Genomic DNA, 25,147 nt, shown 5'->3' with positions numbered 1-25,147 from the left:
GCTCATGGATCAGTGTTGGACTATTATGTATTACTCCAAAACTTTATCAGACTGAGATACATTGCTTTTGTGCTTACCACAAATCGCATGTCAAATTACCGATGTGAACAGGGGCTTTGGCCTCCTTTACACGGGCTTCTGGGTTGAGCTGGTTGTAAAGGCAGAAGGTTTTTTATCTTAACCATTTTAAGACCGGGCCTATTTTTCAGACTTAAGGGTAGATTCAGAGAGAAGATACGACGGCGTATCTCCAGATACGCCGTCGTATCTCTGAGTCTGGCTGGTCGTATCTATGCGCCTGATTCATAGAATCAGTTACGCATAGATTTCCCTAAGATCCGACCGGCGTAAGTGTTTTACACCATCGTATCTTAGGCTGCATATTTACGCTGCCCGCTAGGTGGCGCTTCCATAGATTTATGTGAGGAATATGCAAATGAGCTAGATACGCTGATTCAGAAACATACATCCGGCCGGCGCATTTTTTTACGTCGTTTACGTTAGGCTTTTTTCGGGGTATAGTTACCCCTGCTATATGAGGCGTATCCTATGTTAAGTATGGCCGTCGTTCCCGCGTCGAGTTTTGGAAATTTGACATCGTTTGCGTAAGTCGTTCGCGAATAGGGCTGGACGTAATTTACGTTCACGTCGAAAGCAATGACGATTTGTGGCGGAATTTCGAGCATGCGCACTGCTATATATATATATATATATATATATATATATATATATATATATATATATATATATTCTAACGTCCTAGAGAATTAAATGGCGGTGGTTGCAATTTTTGTTTTTGTTTCACCGTATTTGCGCAAGAGGTCTTACAAAGGCACTTTTTTTGGGGAAAAAATACACTTTTTTTAATTAAAAAATAAGACAACAGTAAAGTTAACCCAATTTATTTTTATATTGTGAAAGATGATGTTACGCCGAGTAAATTGATATCCAACATGTCACGCTTCAAAGTTGCGCCCACTCGTGGAATGGCGACAAACTTTTACCCTTAAAAATCTCCATATGCAATGTTTAAAAAATTCTACAGGTTGCATGTTTTAAGTTACAGAGGAGGTTTAGAGCTATAATTATTGCTCTTGCTCTACCGATTGCAGCGATACCTCACATGTATGGTTTGAACAACGTTTTCATATGCTCACGTATGCGTTTGCTTCTGCACGCAAGCTCGGCGGGAATGGGCACGTTTAACTAAAGTTTTCTTATTTATTTTACCTTTTATTTAAAAAAATATATAAAAAAATTGTGGCACTTTTATTTCTATTACAAAGAATGTAATCATCCAATAGAAAAGAAGCATGCTAAGACCTCCTAAATATGAGATCTGGGGTCAAAAAGACCTCATATTTACACTAAAATGCAATAAAAAAATTAAATAAAATAAATTTTGTTTGAAAATAAAAATAAAAATGTCTCTTTAATTTGCCTAACAGTATTCCCGAGTGTGGCTCGGGGTGAGATTTTTGTGCTACGATCGGTAACCTCGAGCCACACTCGGGTTTGCCTTGCTGGATGCAGAAAGAGGTGACTTACCTTTTCCCTGCGATCCAGCAATGTATTTCCTCAGTGCACAGCGGCCGGATGTTCCGCCCGATGCACTGTGTTCCCCTGATTCCCTTCCCTGAGAGCGTCGCGACGCAGGGGGGCGAAATGGCGCCAAATTCAAACAGTGAAAAGTAAAAACACAGTAAAACACACTGATACAATTGGATTACAATAAAAAATAAAATACAGTGACCTTTGATTGCCCCCCAGTGCTTTCTCCAGTGCCCTTGTCTGTAGATTTACTGTACTTTGTGTCTGTAAACTGCACAGCGACCATGGCATCAAAAAAGCTAGCCTCTACCTAAAAATCGCTATGCGACCTGCTGAAAAACAGCGACAGCGATACAGAATCGCTTGCAGAGGAGTTGAGTGACAGCGACGCGTGGGAAAGTTCGTCATCACACGCAGAAAGTGATTTGAGCGATGATCCTGCGACTGTGCCCAGCGATGTGCCCAATTGATTGTGGTACGGAGCACGTAGCACCACCAAGATTTTCATTTACAGGCGCACCGGGGATCAAAGTGGATGTTGAGGATGACAATCCCTTGGCAAACCTCCACATTTTTTTGACGGATGAAGTGATCGCCAAAATTGTTTTGGAGACAAATCGCTACCAGGAGCAACAAGCTGCTACCCATCAGCGATTTTCAAGGCGCAGAAAATAGGAACCTGAAACCAGCGAGGACATCTGGAAGTTTCTTGGCCTTATATTTTACAGGGAGTGGTGGGGAAACCCCTGCAAAAATGGTACTGGACAACCAACAAAATATTGGCCACACCTTTTTTTGGAACCGTCATGTCGGAGTATAAATTTTCACTGATCATGAAATATTTGCACTTTGCAAATAATGAAGACTTTGATGAGAATTCTCATCCAGCTCCAAAGCTGAAAAAGAAATTGGGAGATTTACCAGATAATTTTGAGTAATTTTCAGCGGACCTATATTCCAGAGAGAGACATTACTATCGATGAAAGTCTCATGGCCTACAAAGGTAGACTCAGCTGGATACAGTTCATCGCATCAAAGCGCGCTCGCTTTGGTATAAAGTCATTTATGCTGTGTGAATCCAGCTCTGGGTACATCTGGAACTCAGTCCTGTACACCGGGAAAGGGACCAAATTCTGCGAGCGATTCAGCAGTTTTGGAATGGCAACCGCTTTGGTTCTTTCCTTGATAGAGCCCTTGCTGAACCAGGGCTACTGTGTCACCACAGACAATTTTTATACCTCCCCAGAACTCTACGAGTTCCTTCTCCTAAATAAGACGGACGCATGTGAGACCGTGAGGCCTAACCGGCGTGACATGCCATCAACATTTGCCAACAAAAAGCTCGGGCAGGAGAAGTAGCTGCATGGCAGAAAGGGAAAATGATGGCACTGAAGTGGCGGGACAAAAAAGACGTGTCCCTTATGAGTACAATTCATAACACCTCGACCGTCATGGTACATACCAAAGGTGGAAAGGATGTGATGAAGCCACAGGTTGTGTTGGACTACAACTACACAATGGGAGGTGTGGACAGAGCTGACCAGGCCATGACCTTTTATCCAGCCATGAGGAAGCAACAAAAAAAATACTATAAAAAAAAAAATTCTGGCATCTTCTGGAACAGTGTCTCTGGAATGCCTTCATTCTGATGGGAAAAAAAAGTGACAGGCCTATGGTCCATGCAGACTTTGTGTGGAAGGTTGCAGAACTAATCAAAGCACCAAACGCCAACGGCGGTAAACCGATCTGGACGTCGGGTTGCTGGTGTTGTGAACCCTGAACGACTGACTGGTCGTCACTTTTTGGACCACATTCCACCCACTGAAAAAAAACAGCACCCACAAGGATGTGTGTGGTTTTATGCTTCAAGCGCGACGACAACGGAAGAAAAATCCGCAAAGAAACACGTTTCTATTGTCCCGACTGTGACGTTGGACTTTGTGCTGTACCTTGCTTTAAAAATGTTCATACCCGAGACGTTTACTGACTAATAATATTGCACCCTTGTTTGACCCCCCAAAATATCTGAGTTTTTGAATATATTATTTAATAAAATGTATTGAATAAAAAGTATTGTTATTATTAAATTATTATTTGTTATTATTTATTATATTATAATTTATGATTTTGTGTTTCAAACTTTATCACAGTCTACTAAACTCTGATTTGGACAGATTTAGGTGAGTTATTCCTAAGAATTACAGGCCTGCAATCTAAAACGCCAAATTTCCATGCAAAATAATGGTACCGCTTTCAGCACCTAAAATCTGAAAGAATCATACCGCCAGGGAGGTTAACCACTTCAGCCCCACTGACAATTGCACGGTCATGTGACACTGTACCCAAACAAAATTTACGTCATTATTCCCCCCCCAAAATAGAGCTTTCTTTTGGTGGTATTTGATCATCTTTGCAGTTCTTATGTTTTGCGCTATAAACAAAAAAAGAGCAACCATTTTGAAAAAATGCAATATTTTTTACTTTTTGCTATAATAAATATCCCAACATTATGGCGGACAGATCGGACACTGTGACACATTTTTGGAACCATTGACAATTATACAGCGATCAGTGCTATAAAAATGCACTGATTATTGTGTAAATGTCATTGGCAGGGGAGAGGTTAACACTAGGAGGGCGATCAAGGGGTTAACTGTGTCCCCTTGTGTGTGTTCTAACTGTAAGGGAATGGGATTGACTAGAGGAGAAGACAGATCGCTGTTCCTAGCTAGTAGGAACTCACGATCTGCCTCTCCTCTCCTCACAGAACAGAGATCGCACGTGTGCCTGCTATCCCGCTTAAAGGAGCCGACATACAGCTATGACGGTTTGCTGGATCGTGCCGACCTGCCACCGTATAATGACGGCAGCTGGTCGGCAAGTAGTTAAGAGCTATGGATGGAAGTGACGGGTGGGGGCCATCTTCCCTTCACTAAGCTCCATACCACAGATGGGAGCAGACATGATTGCTGCCAGTGGCTCCGGTAAGCATGCACCAGAGCGCGGTGGGCCATCTCCCGCCGCCGATTAACCTCCCTGGCGTTATGATTCTGTCTGGAATTACGTACCAAAAGCGGTACAATTATTTGCAAGGAAATTTGGTGTTTTATACTGTAGGCCTGTAATTTTTAGGAATAACTCACTTAAATCTGACCAAACAAGAGACTAGTAGGCATCCCAGGTATGACATTTTTTTAAAAACAAAATTATAAATTATAATATAATAAATAATTATAAATAATTATAACAAATAATAATATAATTCTAATAAAAATTATTCAATAATGTAATCAAATCAAAATCACTGACATTTTCTCAGTTGCAAAATTGTCGCTGTCATTATTATTTTTTTTTTATGACGAATTTCCCCACAAATCGCTATCGCACAATTCTGCAAGTGATTATAATTTATTATCGCTGTTTTTTAGCTGATCTAAAACCATTTTTGACATAAAGGGACACTTTTGGTTGCTATGGACAATCTACAGTTTGCAGGGAGAAAGAACAGTTTTTATTATATAAAAGTACATGTAGGACACTGGGCAGACCACTAGGGACAAGGGGGTGTGTGTTTTTTTACATACAGTACTGTAATCTATAATATTACAGTGTACTGTATGTATTGTGTTTGTTTACATTTTTGAATTTGGCGCCGTTCTCCGCTCCCGTGCGTCGTAACGTCGCAGGGAACGGAGAACGGCAGCACAGGAGGACGCTGTTTGAATCGAGCGAGGTCCCGCTCGCTCACACAGCGCGGTGGAATCGCTGGATCCAGGACAAGGTAAGCCAGCGCACGCTGCAGGCTCTGCATATCTACCCCGAGCGTGACTCGGGGTTACCGATTTCAGCATAAAAAACCCACCCCGAGTCACGCTCGGGGATACCGCCAGGAGGGTTAAAGTGATCTTGCAGCAAATCCATTGCAGAGACCACTTTTATCTGAAAGCTAGCTGTTGCCATAACAACGATATCCCTCTTCAAACAACCAACGTATACGGGCAGTCCGTAAGTGGTAAAGCATTTTAAATGCATAAAAAAACTTCTGTGTGCAGCAGCCCCCCTCAGCCCTCCTAATACTTACCTGGGCCCAATCTCAATCTAGCAGTGTTGCACAAGAGCCTTGGCTTTCCAGGGCTCTCTCTTCTCGCTGGATGAAACAGCTGTCAATCAAAGTCAGTGAGCCAATGTGAAGAGAGAGGGGACAGGGCCGAGCCGTGGCTCCGTGTCTAAGTGGACACACAGAGCAGCTGTTTGGCTCGGGTGCCCCCATTGCAAGCTGCTTGCTGTGAGGGTGGGAGGCAGGGGCCAGGAGCACTGGCAGGGGACCCAAGAGGAGGAGAATCGGGGCTAGGGTTACATTAGTTGCACCTGGTGACATTTTTTTGGGGGGGGGGGCGGCAAACAGTATGCCACAGACACCCTCCTCCCGGTCAGTCGGTTGATCGGTGGGACGGTAGGTCACACTTGCCCCATTGCAGTTTCCCATGCTCGGCGGTGGCCTCCCATTCCCCTGCTCTCCACGGATCTTCACGGCGGCGGCAGCTTTCATTCCATAAAATCTAACAGTCAGAATTGGACCCTGTTCTAATGACTTGGGAACTCAAGCACAGATATTGCATCCGTCCTGGGAGACACCATGAATTTATAAGGTAGTGTTGGTCTTCAGCATTAAGAAGTAAATGGAAATACAGTGCCTTGAAAAAGTATTCATACCCCTTGAAATTTTACACATTTTGTCATGTTATAACCAAAAACGTGAATGTATTGTGTTCAGGGTGATGTGCAGTGTCAGTTTTCCACCACACATAGGGCCTAATCCTCAAAAGAGATACTCCGGCGTAAGCCGTCGTATCTCTGGTTCTAACTTTGGAACTGATCCTCAGAAGCAGTTTACCAAAGTTAGGCAGAAGATCCGACATCTGTAAGGGACTTACACTGCCGGATCTTAGGATGCAGTACCTGGGGCATTTCGAGTCGAAATGCCGCTTCTGGTATGCAAATTAGCACTTAGGGCGATCCACAAAGCTTTTCAGCTTCGTTTTTTCGCCGTAAGTTTTAGTTTGCCAAGTGTAAAACTAGGGCTGCTTTTACATGGTCTAAAGTTACTAACACCATGTAAAAGCACATTCAAGCGACGGCATTTGGTATGCATTCCCGAGGGAGAACTCCACGGCAATTTGTAAAATCAAAACCGGCATGGGTTTCCCCCCCAGGAGCATACCAGGCCCTTAGGTCTGGTATGGGTTGTAAGGAGACCCCCCCTCCGCCGAAAAATCGACGTAGGGGGTCCCCCTACAATCCATACCAGACCCGTATCCAAAGCACGCTACCCGGCCGGCCAGGAATGGGAGTGGGGACGAGCGAGCGCCCCCCCCCCTCTTGAGCCGTGCCAGGCCGCATGCCCTCAACATGGGGGGGTTGGGTGCTCTGGGGCAGGGGGGCGCACTGCGGGCCCCCCCACCCCAGAGCACCCTGTCCCCATGTTGATGAGGACAGGACCTCTTCCCGACAACCCTTGCCGTTGGTTGTCGGGGTCTGCGGGCGGGGGCTTATCGGAATCTGGGAGTCCCCTTTAATAAGGGGGCCCCCAGATACCGGCCCCCCACCCTAAGTGAATGGATATGGGGTACATCGTACCCCTATCCATTCACCTGGAGGCAAAAAGTTAAAGTTATTAAACACACAACACAAGGGTTTTTAAAATAATTTATTAGTCTGCTCCGGAGGCCCCCCCTGTCTTCTTTATTAGCTCTAATACCAGCTTCTTCTTCCGCTCTCCGGGGGGGGGGTCTTCTCCGCTCTCCGGGGGTCTTCTCCGCTCTCCGGGGGTCTTCTTCTATCTTCGCCGCTATCCGCTGTTGACTCGGCGCACCCCGGTAGGTACCCACGTGGTGGGTGCACGTGGGTAGGCACCCACCACGTGGGTACCTGCCGGAGCATGATGGGACGGTGATGCCTATATAAATGGGATGCAAGGCGCGCTTCCATCATTGCAGTGACAAGAGGCGACGTGTCAACATCGGAAGAAGGGAAGAGAAGAACCTGACGTCACAGAAGACCGCGATGGCTGCCTGCTAGTAATTGAGCTAACACACAAAGATAGCAGGCAGCCAGCGCTGAAGAAGAAGGCACCGGACAGCTGCAGAAGAACCGGGGTGCGCCGAGTCAACAGCGGAGAGCGGAGAAGATAGAAGAAGACCCCCGGAGAGCGGAGAAGACCCCCCCCCCGGAGAGCGGAAGAAGAAGCCCCCCTGGTATTAGAGCTAATAAAGAAGACAGGGGGGCCTCCGGAGCAGACTAATAAATTATTTTAAAAACCCTTGTGTTGTGTGTTTAATAACTTTAACTTTTTGCCTCCAGGTGAATGGATAGGGGTACGATGTACCCCATATCCATTCACTTAGGGTGGGGGGCTGGTATCTAGGGGCCCCCTTATTAAAGGGGACTCCCAGATTCCGATAAGCCCCCGCCCGCAGACCCCGACAACCAACGGCAAGGGTTGTCGGGAAGAGGTCCTGTCCTCATCAACATGGGGACAGGGTGCTCTGGGGTGGGGGGGCCTGCAGTGCGCCCCCCTGCCCCAGAGCACCCAACCCCCCCACGTTGAGGGCATGCGGCCTGGCACGGCTCAGGAGGGGGGGCGCTCGCTCGTCCCCACTCCCATTCCTGGCCGGCCGGGTAGCGTGCTTTGGATACGGGTCTGGTATGGATTGTAGGGGGACCCCCTACGTCGATTTTTCGGCGGAGGGGGGGTCTCCTTACAACCCATACCAGACCTAAGGGCCTGGTATGCTCCTGGAGGGGGAACCCATGCCGTTTTTTTCTTTGAAAATTGGCATGGAGTTCTCCCTCTCAGGAATGCATGCCGAGCGCCGCTGACAATTTTTCTTTTTTGTTTTTGTTTTCGCGTCGCTTTTTTTTTTTTTCATCCGTCGCAACTTTAGTGTCCCGTCGCAATCCATAAAGCCCGCCGTAAATTACGTTCGCGCGCTGCACGTCGGGAAAATTACGTCACACGCATGCGCAGTACGGCCGGCGCGGGAGCGCGCCTCATTTACATTTCAAACGCCCCCCGGAGAGGAGGACCGCCTTGCGACGGAGGCACTTAAGTTACACGGCCTGAAATTTCTAGGTAAGTGCTTTGTGGATCAGGCACTTAGGTAGAAATTTTAAGTCAGTGTAACTTAACTGCTGAAAGTTAAGTTACGCCGCCTGGCTGAGGATTAGGCCCATAGCTTTTTGCTTTTAGGCCAAAAAGTTCAATTTTGGTCTCATCTCACCAGAGCACCTTCTTCCATGTTTGCTGTGTCCCCCACATGACTTCTTATGGGTTTTTTTCAACAATGGCTTTCTTCTTGCCACTCTTCTATAAAGGTCAGATTTGTGGAGTGCACGACTAATAAATTGTCCTGTGGACAGATTATTCCACCTAAGCTGTGGAGCTCTGCAGCTCCTCCAGAGTTACCATGGGCTTCTTGGCTTCTTCTCTGATTAATGCTCTCCTTGCCCGGCTTGTCAGTTTAGATGGACGGCCATGTCTTGGTAGGTGTGCAGTTGTGCCAAACTCTTCCCATTTTTGGATGATGGATTGAACAGTGTTTTATGAGATGTTCAAAGTCTGGAATATTTTTTTTATAACCTAATCCTGCTTTAAAATTCTCCACAACTTTATCCCTGACCTGTCTGGTGTGTTCCTTGGCCTTTATGATGCTGTTTGTTTAACCACTTGCTTACTGGGCACATATACCCCCTTCCTGCCCAGGTAAAATTTCAGCTTTCGGCACTGTCACGCTTTGAATGACAATTGCGCGGTCGTGCGACGTGGCACCCAAACAAAATTGACGTCCTTTTTTTCCCCATAAATAGAGCTTTCTTTTGGTGGTATTTGATCGCCTCTGCGGTTTTTATTTTTTGCGCTATAAACAAAAATAGAGGGACAATTTTGAAAAAAACACAATATTTTTTACTTGTTGCTATAATAAATATCCCATTTAAAAAAAAAAAAAATCAGTTTAGTCCGATACGTATTTTTGTACAAATTTTTGGTTAAAAAAAAAATCGCAATAAGTGTATAGTGATTGGTTTGCGCAAACGTTATAACGTCTACAAAATAGGGGATAGAATTATTACTTTTTTTTTATTCTTTTTTTTTTACTAGTAATGGCGACGATCTGCGATTTTTGTCGCGACTGTGATATTACGGCAGACACATCGAACACATTTTTGGGACATTCATATTTATACAGCGAACAGTGCTATAAAAATGCACTGATTACTGTATAAATGTGACTGGCAGGGAAGGGGTTAACACTAGGGGGTATCAAGGGGATAAATATGTACCCTGGGAGTGATTCTTACTGTGGGGGGAGGGGACTGACTGGGGAAGGTGATCGATGGTTGTCCCTATGTACAAGGGACACACCATCTGTCTCCTCTCCCTAACAGGACGTGGAGCACTGTGTTTACACACAGATCTCCACGTCCCTGGCTCTGTGACTGCCGATCGCGGGAGCCTGGCGAACATCGAGGCTGCCAGGCACGCGCATCGGCACCTGTGTGACACGGCGCACGCACCCCAGTGGCGTGCGGCCAGAGGCCGTATATTGATGGCCTCTCGGCAGATCAGAGCCACCTTGCGGCCGTAAATAGTCGGCCGCAGGATGGCAAGTGATTAAGGTTCTCTAACAAACTTCTGAGGGCTTCACAGAACAGCTGTATTTATACTGAGAATATATTACACACAGGTGGACTTTAGGTGGACTAATTTACTAATTAGGTGACTTCTGAAGGCAATTGGTTCCACTAGATTTTAGTAAAGGGGGCTGAATATAAATGCATGTCACAATTTTCAGATAATATTTGTAAAAAAAAATTAAAAGCATTTATAATTTTCCTTTCAATTCACAATTATGTGCCACTTTATGTTGATCTATCACATAAAATCCCAATAAAATACATTTACGTTTTTGGTTGTAACATGACAAAGTGTGGAAAATTTCAAGGGGTATGAATACTTTTTCAAGGCACTGTATCTATTGGTCAATAGAAGGAGCAGCAACTCCAAACGCGTAGCCTGCCTATCCAACCCTTCTCACTCTGTGGAATCCTCCCCCAGAAGTGTCCTGGAAGTGATCCCGTGACCGTGACCTCTTCCTGATGGCCACAGGATCTGCTCCAGGCTGAGCAGCAACAACGACTGTAGCTTCCCATCTCTGCATTGAAAAACGGCTACGGATCTGAGGCTTCCCTATGGACCACTGACACACAGATGAGCCTTTGTATTTCCTGATTTTATCTGTGCCGTTAAAAGCTGTCTCCAGGGGCGGACTGACAACTCATGGGGCCCCCGGGCAATAGAAGATTATGGGGCCCCCGGGCTTACAGATGGCCACCACGCCAGGAGGCAGTGCAGAGGCTGGGCAGCTAAAATCTCTGTATTTTCACATCAAAAGCATGTCAGTTTCGGACATATCAGGGACAGATGTAAAAAAAACACAGAATTTTACATACTGTCCCTGATTTTACTTAGCCTGGAAACCCTGATGGGGCCCCCTAGTGGCATGGGGCCCTCGGGCAGTGCCCGAGTGACTCAATGGTGAGTTCGCTCCTGGCTGTCTCTAATACTACACTCAGGTGGCGATTCCTTCTCTACCTTCTTCTTGCCTAAACACAGAGTCAGCTCTCTGAGGACAGCAGCCGCCATTGATCTGCCACGATTAACCCTTGAACTATTTATGGACTTATTGCTTATTTAGCGAAACATTTCAGCCAGTGTGTGTACTTGCGTACTTGAGCTTACAGTTACTATCACCTTGTTCTTCCACACTGGAGTGAATGGAGCAGCTCTTTCAGGGCGCTTTGCAGGTGCTATTTTTAGCGCTATAGCGCCTGCAAAGCACCTCAGTGTGAAAGGGGTCTTAGATGCTCTTTTAATCTGCCATGCACCTCCATTGTACAAGTCATTGAACTTGTCTTTGCTCAACTAACCATCAATGTATTGAAGCTCGGAATGCCCAGCTATACAGTAGTTATTTTCCATCGTATACACAATCAGATTTGCATCGATATACTGATTTGTGGTTGATTTTCTAAAACTGGAGAGGGCAAAATCTGATACAGCTGTGCATAGAAACCAATCAGCTTCCATTTTTTCTTTATCAAAATTTAACCACTTAAGACCCGGACCAATATGCAGGTTAAGGACCTTGCCCCTTTTTGCGATTCGGCACTGCGTCGCTTTAACTGACAATTGCGCGGTCGTGTGACGTGACTCCCAAACAAAATTGGCGTCCTTTTTTTCCCACAAATAGAGCTTTCTTTTGGTGGTATTTGATTACCTCTGCGGGTTTTATTTTTTGTATTATAAACAAAAAAAGAGCGTCAATTTTGAAAAAAATTCAATATTTTTTACTTTTTGCTATAATAAATATCCCCCAAAAATATATATATAAAAAAAAAATTTCCTCAGTTTAGGCCGATACGTATTCTTCTACCTATTTTTAGTAAAAAACGAATTTATAGCGTTTACAAAATAGGGGATAGTTTTATGGCATTTTTTTTTATAATTTATTTTTTACTACTAATGGCGGCGATCAGCGATTTTTTTCGTGACTGCGACATTATGACGGACACATCGGACAATTTTGACACATTTTTGGGACCATTGTCATTTTCACAGCAAAAAGTGTTATACAAATGCATTGATTACTGTGAAAATGACAATTGTTGTACCTTCATTAAATGTAACCATATTGCTACACTTAGAGGCTCCTCTCTTCTTTTTTATACTCAGTTGTGACATGACGCTACTCTTATATCAAGACATCACTTGTACCGTATTTATCGCGTTATAACGCGCTCCCGCGTATACCGCGCACCCCTAAAGTTTCCCCCCAAAATTCCTGTAAAAAAAAATGTTATATGATTTTATTACTTACAGTTTTGGTGTCTTCCCAGCGTCCATCGTCCGGTCCGGCGTCCGTCTGGGGCCTCGATGGTGTCCTCCCGGCTTCTCCAGCGCGCGCCTCAAGTCGAGACCCCGCTTCCCACGCTCAGTTCGAACGCCTCCGCCGACATATACCGAGTGCAGTACACTCGGGTACATTCGGCAAGGCTCGGCTTCGCTCACGCTCACGCTCTGTGATGTTTATGCGTGAGCACGAGCGAAGCCGAGCCTGGCCGAATGTACCCTAGTGTACTGCACTCGGTATATGTCGGCGCAGGATTTCAAACTGAGCGCAGGAAGTGGTTATCGGCATATATCGCGCACCCACGATTTTCCCCTTATTTTAAGGGGAAAATAGTGCGCGATATACGCCGATAAATACGGTATATTAAGGCAAAATTTAATAAAACATTTTTCTTGTCTTGCAAAATGCTCTCAAACCAAGTTACTCTCAAACCAAGGTTTTACTGTATGTCAAAATATAGAACAAAAATGCACATTTGATTCCCCTCCCTAATACATTGTATATCTCAATTGGCAATCAGTAAATCAAAGCAGCAATCGATGTAAACCTTACCATTATGGGATGCGTACCCCCAGTTGTTCATACTTCTGCAGATTTATCTGCAATCACCCCAAAGACAAAGTTTCTGAAGTTTTTTAGCAAGGATCAGAATCTAGAATTGAGTCACTTGATCCTATTTGTTCAGCTGAATTCCTAACGGAAGAGGTCAGGGATGTAGTACTCGCTCCTTTTCGCCGTCAGCAGATCTTCACAGCATGCTGGTTAGCGGGAAGTGGCTGTCTAAGCTGTTAGTAATGTGCAGTGCTTCTATCTGTGCCTGCCCACACTGTATGTCAGTATAGGGACTACAGATAAGAAGCCACGAAGAAAAAATAAAGGTGCAAAGTATAGTTAGAAGTGCCCTCTTTTCCCTTTGAGTGAGAATATTTCTTTACGAATACAGTATACCTGTTTTTGTAACGTGTTAAACACTTTTTTTTAACATTGCATAGCTGTAGAAAAGCGCCATGCAATTACAATTTACAATTATGTCAAGTTACATTTATGTCAATACGGTTATTATGAGCACTTTGCATTTTGGCTGTAAAATAGTTTGTTGACATCAGTGTCAGAGCAGTAGATGTGGTATACGGAATGTTTTTTTATTTTTTTTTTATCTTAACCACTTCCCGACGGCCGTATGACTATATACGGCCGCAGGGTGGTTCTACTTCTCTGGGGCACCGTGTTTTTACATCTGCCCCTTTCCACATTCCCCGCGCGCGCTCCCGAGTGCGCAGCGGAGAACTTCTGTGCTGGCCGTGTCCCTTGGACACAGCCAATCACAGATCGCCGTAAACGGCCAATCGGAGTGGCCGTTTGCTAGGTGATCTGTGCGGCCAATGAGAGATGATCTCATATGTAAACATATGAGATCATTTCTCATTGCTGGCTCTCGCAGACAGCAGTGCTGTCAGGGAGAGAGGAGACCGATCTGTGTCTCTTGTACATAGAGACACAGATCGGTCACCTCCCCAGTCACCCCCCTTCCCCCACAGTTAGAACACTATATAGGGAATACATTTAACCCCTTCCTTACCCCCTAGTGTTAAGTTAACCCCTTCCCTGCCAGTCACATTTATACAGTAATTAGTGCATATTTATAGCACTGATCGCAGTATAAATGTGAATGGTGCCAAAAATGTGTCAAAAGTGTCCGATGTGTCCGCCATAATGTCGCAGTCGCAATAAAAATCGCAGATCGCCGCCATTACTAGTAAAAAAAAAAAATAGTAAAAAATAATAATTCTGTCCCTTATTTTGTAGGCGCTATAACTTTTGCACAAACCAGTCGCTTATTGCGATTTTTTTTTTTTTTCTACTAAAAATATGTAGAATACTTATCGGCCTAGACTGAGGATAACAAATTTTTTTTAAAAAAAATTGAGCTATTTATTATAGCAACAAGTAAAAAAAAATATTTTTTTTTCAAAATTGTCGCTCTATTTTTGTTTATAGCGCAAAAAATAAAAACCGCAGAGGTGATCAAATACCACCAAAAGAAAGCTCTATTTGTGGGGAAAAAAGGACGTCAATTTTGTTTGGGAGCCACGTCGCACGACCGCGCAATTGTCAGTTAAAGAGACGCAGTGCCGAATCGCAAAAAGTCCTCTGGGCAGGAAGGTGGTTTAAGTGCCCAGTAAGGAAGTGGTTAAAGAGGAGTTCCACCCCAAAAATGAACTTTCTATTAACAGCTTGCCTTTAATGTTAAAAAATGTATAAAAAAAAAAAAAGAAAATTTTTACTCACTTCTAGCTGGCTGTTACTAGGCGGATTTCGTAATCTGCCTAGTTCCTGGTCCTAGGTGGTTCAAATTACTGTCCTAAGACCCCATTGCCTCCTGGGAAATGATGACACTCATTTCCCAGGAGTCTCTGGGCATTACTGTGCCTAAATATCGCCAAGCATGCACCTCTCCCTGAAAACCAGGAAGAAAAAGGAACTGGCTTCACATACCCACACTTATGATGGATACGGCCACAACATGAACGGGAGGATATAAGGCAAGTGTTTGCAATGATTTCTGGAACGATTGGGGAGCTATTAATATGTTTTAGGGACTATTTAATGTGATTAATTTTAGCTTGCAAAAAAAAAAAATTAAATATGCCCGGAACCCCGCTTTAAAATGTACAATGCTTTAATTGTACTGCAGAAAATCTGATAACCCTTGCCATCTCTGTATATACATAGCTCCCAACTGTCCCTGATTTGGAGCAATGTCCCTCTGTCCCTCATTCCTCCTCATTTGTCCCTCATTTTGGTCAGATCCATATGAATGTATATAAAATGCACTATTTATCCTTTAACCACTTAAGGACCGCCTCCTGTAAATATACGTCAGCAGAATGGCACGGCTGGGCAGATGTACGTACCGGTACGTCCTGTACATCTACCCAGCCGTGGGTCGCGGGCGCGCGCCCTGGCCTGCGACCTGGTCAGAAGCTCCGGGACCGCGGAACCGCGGGACCTGATCGCCGCTGGGGTCCCGCGATCGGTCCCCGGAGCTGAACAACGGGGAGAGCCGCGTGTAAACACGGCTTCCCCATGCTTCACTGTGGCGGCTGCATTGATCGTGTCATCCCCTTTATAGGGAGACACAATCGATGACATCACTCCTACAGCCACACCCCCCTACAGTTGTAAACACACACTAGGTGAAACATAACTCCTTCAGCGCCCCCTGTGGTTAACTCCCAAACTGCAACTGTCATTTCCACAATAAACAATTTTTTTTTTAAATGCATTTTTTGCTGTGAAAATGACAATGGTCCCAAAAATTTGTCAAAATTGTCCGAAGTGTCCGCCATAATGTCGCAGTCACGAAAAAAAACGCTGATCGCCGCCATTAGTAAAAAAAAAAAAAAAAAATAATAAAAATGCAATAAAACTATCCCCTAATTTGTAAACGCTATAAATTTTGCGCAAACCAACCGATAAACACTTATTGCGATTTTTGTTACCAAAAATATGTAGAAGAATACATATCGGCCTAAACTGAGAAAACATATTTTTTTTTATATATTTTTGGGGGATATTTATTATAGCAAAAGGTAAAAAATATTGATTTTTTTTCAAAATTGTCGCTCTATTTTTGTTTATAGTGCAAAAAATAAAAACAGCAGAGGTGATCAAATACCACCAAAAGAAAGCTCTATTTGTGGGGAAAAAAGGACGCCAATTTTGTTTGGAAGCCACGTCGCACGACCGCGCAATTGTCAGTTAAAGTGATGCAGTGCCGAATCGCAAAAAGGGGCCTGGTCCTTTACCTGCGTTTTGGTCCGGGGCTTAAGTGGTTAAGAAGTGTTTTCCAGCACTAAACCTTTCATCTGATTTCTAAATTGCTGCATTTGTAAATTCAAAAGCCAATATAAAGGAAATATAAATGTACAAAAACGTCCCCAAAGTATGTCAAAAGTGGACAAAACTTGTACCTGGATAGGTATGAGTACTTCCAATTCCAATTCTAATTCTAATACATTTGTTTGGAACAACTGCTTCCCTGCTGCACACTATGGGGGATATTTACTAAAACTATTGCACTCAGAATCTGGCGAAACTGTGCATGGTAGCCAATCAGCTTCTAACTTCAGCTTATTCAAGTAACCTGTTGACCCCAAGCGCACACAAATATGCGGCCTCTCAGAGGCCGGGTCTTGGCGCAGAGCGGCCACATATTTGCGCCAATAGAGCTGTGCCGAGAGCGCACAGTGACCAGCGGCTAGCGGCTTTTCCGATCATGTGACAGCCAATCACCGCAGTCACATGGCTTTAAGCCCCACCCTGCCTCCTGGCATTCTAAAGCTCATAACCGCTTGTCATCTGGGTCAATTGTGACACTTCCCTCCTACATGTAAAAATTATAAATGCTGTTGTATTGTACACCATGTTTCTCCTGTTGGAGGCAAATAAAAAAGTTTTTTTAATAAAAAAAAACACAAATATGCTAAATGCTAAAAAATTACTTAGAACCCCCCAAACATTATATATATATTAGCAGAGGCCCTATAGAATAAAACTGAGGGTGTTGCAATTATTTTATGTCACACAGTATTTGCGCAGTGGTTTTCAAATGCAATTTCTTTTTTGGGGGGGAATTCTTATGAATATAAAAAAACACTAAAGTTAGCACAATTTGTTGTATAATGTGAAAGATGACGTTACGCTGAGTAAATAGATACCTAACATGTCACACTTTAAAATTGCATCTGCCCGTGGAATGGCGCCAAACTACGGTGCTTAAAATTCTCCATAGATGACGTTTTAAAGGCCTTTACAGGTTACCAGTTGCACAGGAGGTCTGGTGCTAGAATAATTGCTCTCGCTCAGACATTTGCAACAGTACCTCACGTGTGTGCTGCCATCACTGTTTACATATGTGTGCGGGAGTAACGTATGAGTTTGCATTTACGCGTAAGCACAATGGGCAATCTGGAAGTGACAACATACTCGTCACTCTTAGTTTCTGGAATTAAAGACAGAGAGAGGAACAACGTAAGTTCCCCTCTCTCTGTGCAGGGCAGCCATTGCCGCTGGCCGAATCGCTCCCGGGCTTCGCTATGGGACCCCTTCTGCCAATCACAGAAGTGATCCGAATGGCTAATTAGCCACTCGGATCACTTCTGCATGAAAGAGAATCACCGGCTGAAAATATGAAGGGTATAGGCATCATTCCGGTATAACCACTGAACCCGTAGGACTTCCATGGACGTCCTCTTAGGCCGCGTACACATGGTCGGTCCAAACCGATGAAAACGGACTGAAGTCCAGTTTCATCGGTCCAAACCGACCGTGTGTACGGCCCGTTGTCCTTCGGTCCAAAATTTTAGAACTTGCTTTAAAATCGAACCGATGGACCGCTGCCCGATAGGTCCAAACTAGGGTTGTCCCGATACCATTTTTTTAGGACTGAGTACAAGTACCGATACTTTTTTTCATGTACTCGCCGATACCGAATACCGATACTTTTTTTTAAATGTGTCCCCAAATGCAGCCATGTCCCCCCACATAATGCAGCCATGTCCCCCCACATAATGCAGCCATGTCCCCCCACATAATGCATCCATGTCCCCCCACATAATGCAGCCATGTCCCCCCACATATTGCAGCCATGTCCCCCACATATTCCAGCCATGTCCCCCACATATTCCAGCCATGTCCCCCACATATTCCAGCCATGTCCCCCACATATTCCAGCCATGTCCCCCAGATAATGCAGCCATGTCCCCCACATATTCCAGCCATGTCCCCCACATAATGCAGCCATGTCCCCCACATAATGCAGCCATGTCCCCCCACATATTGAAGCCATGTCCCACATACCTGGATGATGCCGCTCGTGCGGGGAACATTACAGCTTTCGTTTAAATAGCTGTATCCCTGCCGCGCCGTGTATAGACACTCCCCCTTGCTCGGGATTGGACAGATGATCCGTCCAATCCCGCGCAAGGGGGAGTGTCTATACGTGGCGGGGTTACAGCTATTCAAACGAAAGCTGTAATGTTCCCCGCACGCTGATTAACGGCGGCGGCGGCTTTGGGGCGACGGGTTTGCGGCGGCGGCGGGGGGGGCAAGTATTCTATTTCAGTATCGGGGGTATTTGCGGGAGTACGAGTACTCCCGCAAATACTCGGTATCGGTCCCGATACCGATACTGGTATCGGTATCGGGACAACCCTAGTCCAAACCGATGGTTAGTACACAAAAGCATCTGTTCAAAACCCGCGCGTGCTCAGAATCAAGTAGACGCATGCTTGGAAGCATTGAACTTCGTTTTTTTCACATCAGACCATCAAACCATCAGGCCACTTCAGCGGTGAACCAATGAAAACGGTCCGTCGGACCATTCTCATCGGTTTGGATCGACCGTGTGTACGCGGCCTTAGGGGGAAGTGTTTAAAGGGCCAGTGGGAGCAACACCAAGTTAAGCTTTGAGAGTGAAACCTGGGAGCTGACTGGCTTCTATGCACCAGATTTTTCACACTCCAGTTTTAGTAAATAACCACCGATGGTTCTTCTTGCCGTCTCATACATCCTGTAATGACCTACAGACTGGTGGGAGAGACAACAGCATACAGAGGGGGAAATAATAACTTGACTAACTAGAAGTGTCAAATACTAACAGGTAGTATTAGTAAGTGGCGAGGTTTTAATACATGGGCCACCAGAAAGGTAAGTACATTTGCCTCTTCTATTACAAGTATCATATACAAGTGACCCAGTGGTGGCAGGGTCATTTAAACCTGCTGGAATTTATCCAAAACTGAAATAAATAATGTATTAGGTGGAATGTGATCATGGGCGAACTGACCATTCGGGCACTCGGGCACTGCCCGAGGTCCCCATGCCACTAGGGGGCCCCATCAGGGTTGCCAGTCTCAGTAAAACCAGGGACAGTATGTAAAAATCTGTGTTTTTTTACATCTGTCCCTGAAATGTCCCTTACCGACATCCTTTTGGTCTAAAAATCCCAAGATTATATCTGCCCTGCCTTTCTAGTACCTTTTCAGTGTGTGTATGCATACTGTATGTGTGTGTTTGTATACTGTGTATGCATACTGTATGTGTGTGTGTGTGTGTGTGTGTGTGTGTGTGTGTGTACTGTGTGGCCCCATAATCTATTGCCTGGGGGGCCCATAATCTCCTATTGCCTGGGGGCCCCATAATCTCCTATTGCCCGGGGGCCCCATAATCTCCTATTGCCCGGGGGCCCCATGAGTTGTCAGTTCGCCCCTGAATGTGATGTAAATTTAGATAGAACGATCCTTCAAATGGGCAGTTATTTCAGACACGTTTTAAAATAACACATAGTATTAGTTGTAGACTTCTGCCGAAAATTCTTTGAGGGGAAAAAAAAAATCACGTGAATGTAGGATGCCTGAAAATCCCTAAATCGAGAAACGGGGATTTAATGAAAAGGAGTCACACAATTCAGGCTTTCAGACAAGAACATGTGACTTGCCCTGCACAAGTGAATTGTTTAAATTTAGCAGCTTATGCTGGTAGAAATGAAGGGATATTTTTCATACCATTCAAGCATTACAGCATACCATACCCTTTAACTATGTATGGCAGTAAAGATATGCCCTATGTATGTTCATAATAGCAGTACAGATATTAATGATGATGTGCAAATAGTGCAGAAACCTGCTCTTCTCACATCAGAACTAGTGCTTTGATGTCCCACTGCTGTAGATGTTCAGGTGAACGCAGAGCCTGAAATAAAGGGGTTGATTTACTAAAAGCAATAGTAAGTTTTACGTTTTTAGGAGTTTTTACATCATAGAGAGTGTTTTCAATAAAAAACGCCCAAAAACACTAACGCGGGAAAACGAGCAAAAACGCTAATGTAAAAATGTGGCTAAAAAAGTAAAAACTGGTGTTTTTAGTGCTTCTGTAGCGCTGGCGTTTTTAAAATGTCCTGTGTGCATTAGCCCTAACAGCTGCTGCTTAACCTCACTTTAAAAAACTATCCACCACGGATTGCTTTTCAGAGAATAAACAAGTGTAAACCTAGCCTAACAAAGCAATAAAAAAGCGCTTGGAAGAAACCGACAGTCTCTATATTATATATGAAAAGGAAAGTCACCTGGATAATGGAACAGGAAAAAAGGATTGGCTTACTGCTAGATGAGGATAATCAGTTTGATGAGATTTGGGAACCTTGGCTGAAGTACTTAGGAATCTCACATACCATTTGAATTTGGAAACACAATTTTCTAATTATTGCTGTATACATTTGGCAGGTAGGCTGTCTATCTTTCTTTCTCTTTACTCTTTCATCCTCGCCTTCTTTTCCTTTTCCTCTTTTTCCTTTTCTTCTTTTCTATTTCCTTTTTCTGGATCTTCCTCTCTTTTGGTTTACTTTCTTTCTTTATTTTTTATTTTTTTTATATATTGTCTAAATAACACAAGGTTATTTCTTTAGACGAATGTGTTATTTATGGTTTAGTTCTTTTCTTTTTCTTTTATGGTTCTGTTTTATCCATATGGATACATTCTTTAGTCAGTGTCGGTACACTGAGATTTCTGATAGAAGATTTTTTATATATATATATATATATATATATATATTTTTTCTCGATTCTCGGAATCTAAGGAGAGAATATTGGAGGTGGAGTTAATCCCTTGAATATATTTTAAATATAATTGATTGAAAATATTTTTTGCTATCGAAATATTCTTTCCCTGGATCGAGGATATGGGTATACCATAGTTTCAGTTTATTTTTTTCATTCTATGTTTTTTTTTTCTTCCCCATTTTTTCCCATCTGATTCACCAAGAGCGATTGTTTTGGAACTGGAGGGGAAAAATGGATGGAAGTGATGCTATACATTGGGTGCCCCAGATGATGTCATTTTATGACGAAACGCGCGTCGGGAAGGTAGCGTGCTGACGCAGGACGTGTTGTTTAGAGTGGACGGGCGTTTGTTCCGAGCCGGCCGGCTTCTCTCTGTTTTATCCCTATTGTGATATTGTAAGTGCAATTTTTATCTATTAAACGTATAGCGTTAAAACGAACTTCACTATGTGGGCTCCATTACTCCCTTTATGTACCTATTGAACACGGAGGATACTCAGGACTACTATTACAGCCCACGAGTTTAAAGGCCCAGGCTAGGGTTTTAGCCACCCGCTGATGTTCATACATGTTCTGGTAAGCCTCCTACTTATAGGGTGTTGGTGGTGGTGGTTCTCTAAGTCACTTTATACCTCATGTGTGTGCTGGTTAAACATACTTCACCATTGAGTGTTTTCTTTCTGTGATACGGTTCAAAAATCTTGTTTTCGCTGGAGGCTTCAAGAATCATCTTCCCCTCCCACCTCCCCCTGTGAGGATCGCCTAAAGGCCCTGGCTGGGGTTTGCAGCCGCAAGCATACATTGCTTGCCATGTGGTAAGCCTCCAATTTTTACTGGTTCGTGGTGGTGGTTTTCATATTTGCTCCTCAACATCTGTTCACTCTCATATGAACTATATTATTGTGGACACATTGGGACTGAGTTCTTCCTTTTTGTAGTCCCCCATCGTTTTGGGTTTACTGGCTTTATCAATTATCATACCTCAATCTCATTGTTTAGATTTATTTAAGTTTTTAGCGCAACATCTCCTCCCTTTTTTCTATGTTGTTGTGTTTGTATGACACTCCGTTGTTGCAGCTTTGTTAGTAATTTATTGTTTTTTAGCGCGGTAAAATTTCTTCTTTTGATGCTATACATCCCTGGAAAACTTCTTGAACCAGATGTGGTACCGGGAGAGATGGAGATTTATTTATGAATTTACCATATTCTTAAAATTGAGTGTTATGATTTTTGGTGTGATTCATACTGTTGGTTACAGTAAATATAAACGTGAGTTAGGGGATAACTGGGGATGAGAAAGTCAGAGTGATTACTCAATTTCAGTTAGATTGGTTTACAGAAATTTTTGATTTTATTATTTCTTGCAGTATTCTTTATCTCAAACTACTAGTTTAGTTTTTGATCAGGACCGAGGTGTTATTAGAAAGAGTATACTACTACATGTGTCATTGTGTAATGCAATGTAATGACTCTTTGCTATATTGTATCTATTGTACCGTCTTTATTTTGAAAATAAACTTAAACTTGATTGAAAAAAAAAAAAGCTTTCAAAAAAGCATCCCTGGCCTCTGTAGCTGCTTGTACTTTGAAGCAATTAATTCTCAAAGATCACAATGAATACTCTGTTTCAGCTGGTTTCTAAAAAGCTTAGAAACATCTGCTGTGTGTTTATATTAGATGGCTAGGAGGTGTCAAAGAAGGTAAAGGGGAAATTATCCAATTTAGTATGTGGGTCTTTCAAAAATCGGACACCATCCCTCAAATGTACCTATAATGTAGATAAAAAGGACACACCTCCAATCATCCAAGCATTAGATGTTGGACTAGGGAGATGTATTAGGTGTCACTACCAATGAAATATAAAAATAAATACAACTTTATTTATACAAATAAAAAATAGATTTGTTTAAAAATTAACCTCATCCAGAAAAGTATACAGTATAATTATGATAGTACGATTTGTAGAGCTTGGTGGATCAACGTGTTTCACAAGTATCCAGTGCTTCATCAGGACACACTTGCCTTTGGTTTACATGGACATGGAACATAGAATAGTGTCTACAATAATAAGCACCAGACAATGTAACAATGTTTGTTATCCATTTGTATACATGCATTATATCATATGAAGGGGGGAGGCTGGAGAAGAAACAAGGAGAGAAGGAATAGAAAAAGGAATCATCCCTGTGTTTCTTGCAACCCTGGAGGGGAAAAGATTAAAACTTCCAGCCGGGGGGGGGGGGATATATAATTTCCTCAGGGTGGGAATTTTTATCTTCTCCCCTCCAGGGTTCTGAGAAACATGGGGATGTTCCTTTTTATTTTTTCCCCCTCGTTCCTTGTCTCTTCTCCCCCCCACTGCCCCCCCCCTTTCATATGATATAATGTATGTATAAAAATGGATAACAAATGTTGTCCTGTACTTTTTTATTGTAGACATTAATCTATGCTCCATGTCCATGTAAACCAATGGCAAGTGGGTCCTGATGAAGCACTGGATACATGTGAAACACGTTGCTCCACCAAGCTCTGCAAGTCGTATTATCATAATTATACTGTATACTTTTCTGGATGAGGTTAATTTATTACTGTACTTTTTATTGTAGACACTATTCTTTGCTTCATGTCCAGGTAAACCGAGGGCAAGTGGGTCCTGATGAAGCACTGGATACATGGGAAACTTATTGATCCACCAAGCTCTACAAATTGTATCATCATAATTTTTTACTTTTCTAGATATGGATAATTTTTTAACAAATCTATGTGTTTTATAGTAGAAATAAAGTTGTATTTTATTTTATATTTAATTGGTAATGACACTTAATACATCCCCCACTCCAACATCCCAGGCTTGGGTAATTGGAGGTGTGTCATAAAGGGAAAATTAGCTCCTATTTTTGTGTCTCTCTTATGAATTTTGAAGATGAATTTCTCCACAATCCCTATAGCTACAGATATGAATGAAGGATTGTTTAAAGTACTTCTACTGATCGTTCAGAATATGTAAATATGTTATTGTGTATAGTCAGGGCACAGGTTCACTTTTTAATTCTGTTTAAAGTTTTAATGTATGAAAGAAGACTCATCAGTTAACACTTGGAAATTTGTAGAGCTTTGGCAATGATTCTTTAATGTGAAGTAGTACCTAAAATAAACTGTTGCTTTGCCCAAAGCAATGTAATATATTCATTTATTTGCCCCCTGAGCAGTCCCCATACCTGACTGATATCCACCTTTTTGTTATTGAAGTGGAGTAAATGAAAAAGCGCTGTTCAAAACTAGATATGTGCATTCCCGTTCGTACGAATGTTATTTTCGTACGAAAATGTTTATTTTCGTACCCGCAGAATAATGTGTACATACAAAAAAATTAAAGCACCAAAATACGAAAACGACAGGATTACGAATGAGCCGCATAACGAACAACCGCAAATACGAACGAACGATCTGACGAAAATACGACAAAACGAAAACGGCAAGAGAACGAAAATGACATCTATAACAAAAGATTTGCATTCTGTAGCCTGTTTGAATCCCCTCTCTGCTCGTATCCTCAGCCGTATGTTCACACGACATCCACAACAAAAGACCCGCACTCTGCATTTTGTTTGAATCCTTTCTCTGTTCGCACCCTCAGCCGTATGTTCACACGACATCCACAACAAAAGATTTGCACTCTTTATCTTGTTTGAATCCCCTCTCTGCTCGTATGCCCAGTCGCATGCTCACACGACATCCACAACAAAAGACCCGCACCCTGTATTTTGAATTCCTATTTTCTGTTCGTATTTTGGATTCAACAGAATGCAAATCTTTTGCCACAGATGTCACATGAACACACGACCGAAAACACCAAAAGAAAAAGGACCCAAAACACAGAATGCAAATCCCTTGCCACAGATGTAGTTTTCGTTTTTTTGAATGGGCAGTGAGTGTAGTTAGTAAAGCAGCTTCTCTTTTGTGCTGAGTAGTACAGTAAAGCCAAATAAACTTTTCTGTGGATTT

The 25,147-nt window shown here is 43.2% G+C and overlaps 1 protein-coding gene across 2 annotated transcripts in view; it reads right to left on the bottom strand.

The window, feature by feature from the left end:
• The window catches only part of LOC120941250 (carbonic anhydrase 13-like), an 81,770-nt gene extending 68,440 nt beyond the window's left edge, over positions 1-13,330 (bottom strand). The window contains exon 1 of one of the 2 annotated variants that reach the window (XM_040354563.1): positions 13,074-13,330. In XM_040354563.1, coding sequence (XP_040210497.1) covers positions 13,074-13,104 — 31 coding nt within the window. In that variant the 5' untranslated portion in view covers positions 13,105-13,330. The remainder of the gene's footprint in view (positions 1-13,073) is intronic. The other variant, XM_040354562.1, reaches the window with a different exon arrangement.
• Positions 13,331-25,147: the final 11,817 nt, after the last annotated feature.

This window comes from Rana temporaria, chromosome 5, assembly GCF_905171775.1.
Source record: "Rana temporaria chromosome 5, aRanTem1.1, whole genome shotgun sequence".
Lineage (NCBI taxonomy): Eukaryota > Metazoa > Chordata > Amphibia > Anura > Ranidae > Rana > Rana temporaria.
Note: the sequence above shows the minus strand (reverse complement) of the source record. Positions and strands in the feature narration are given on the sequence as shown.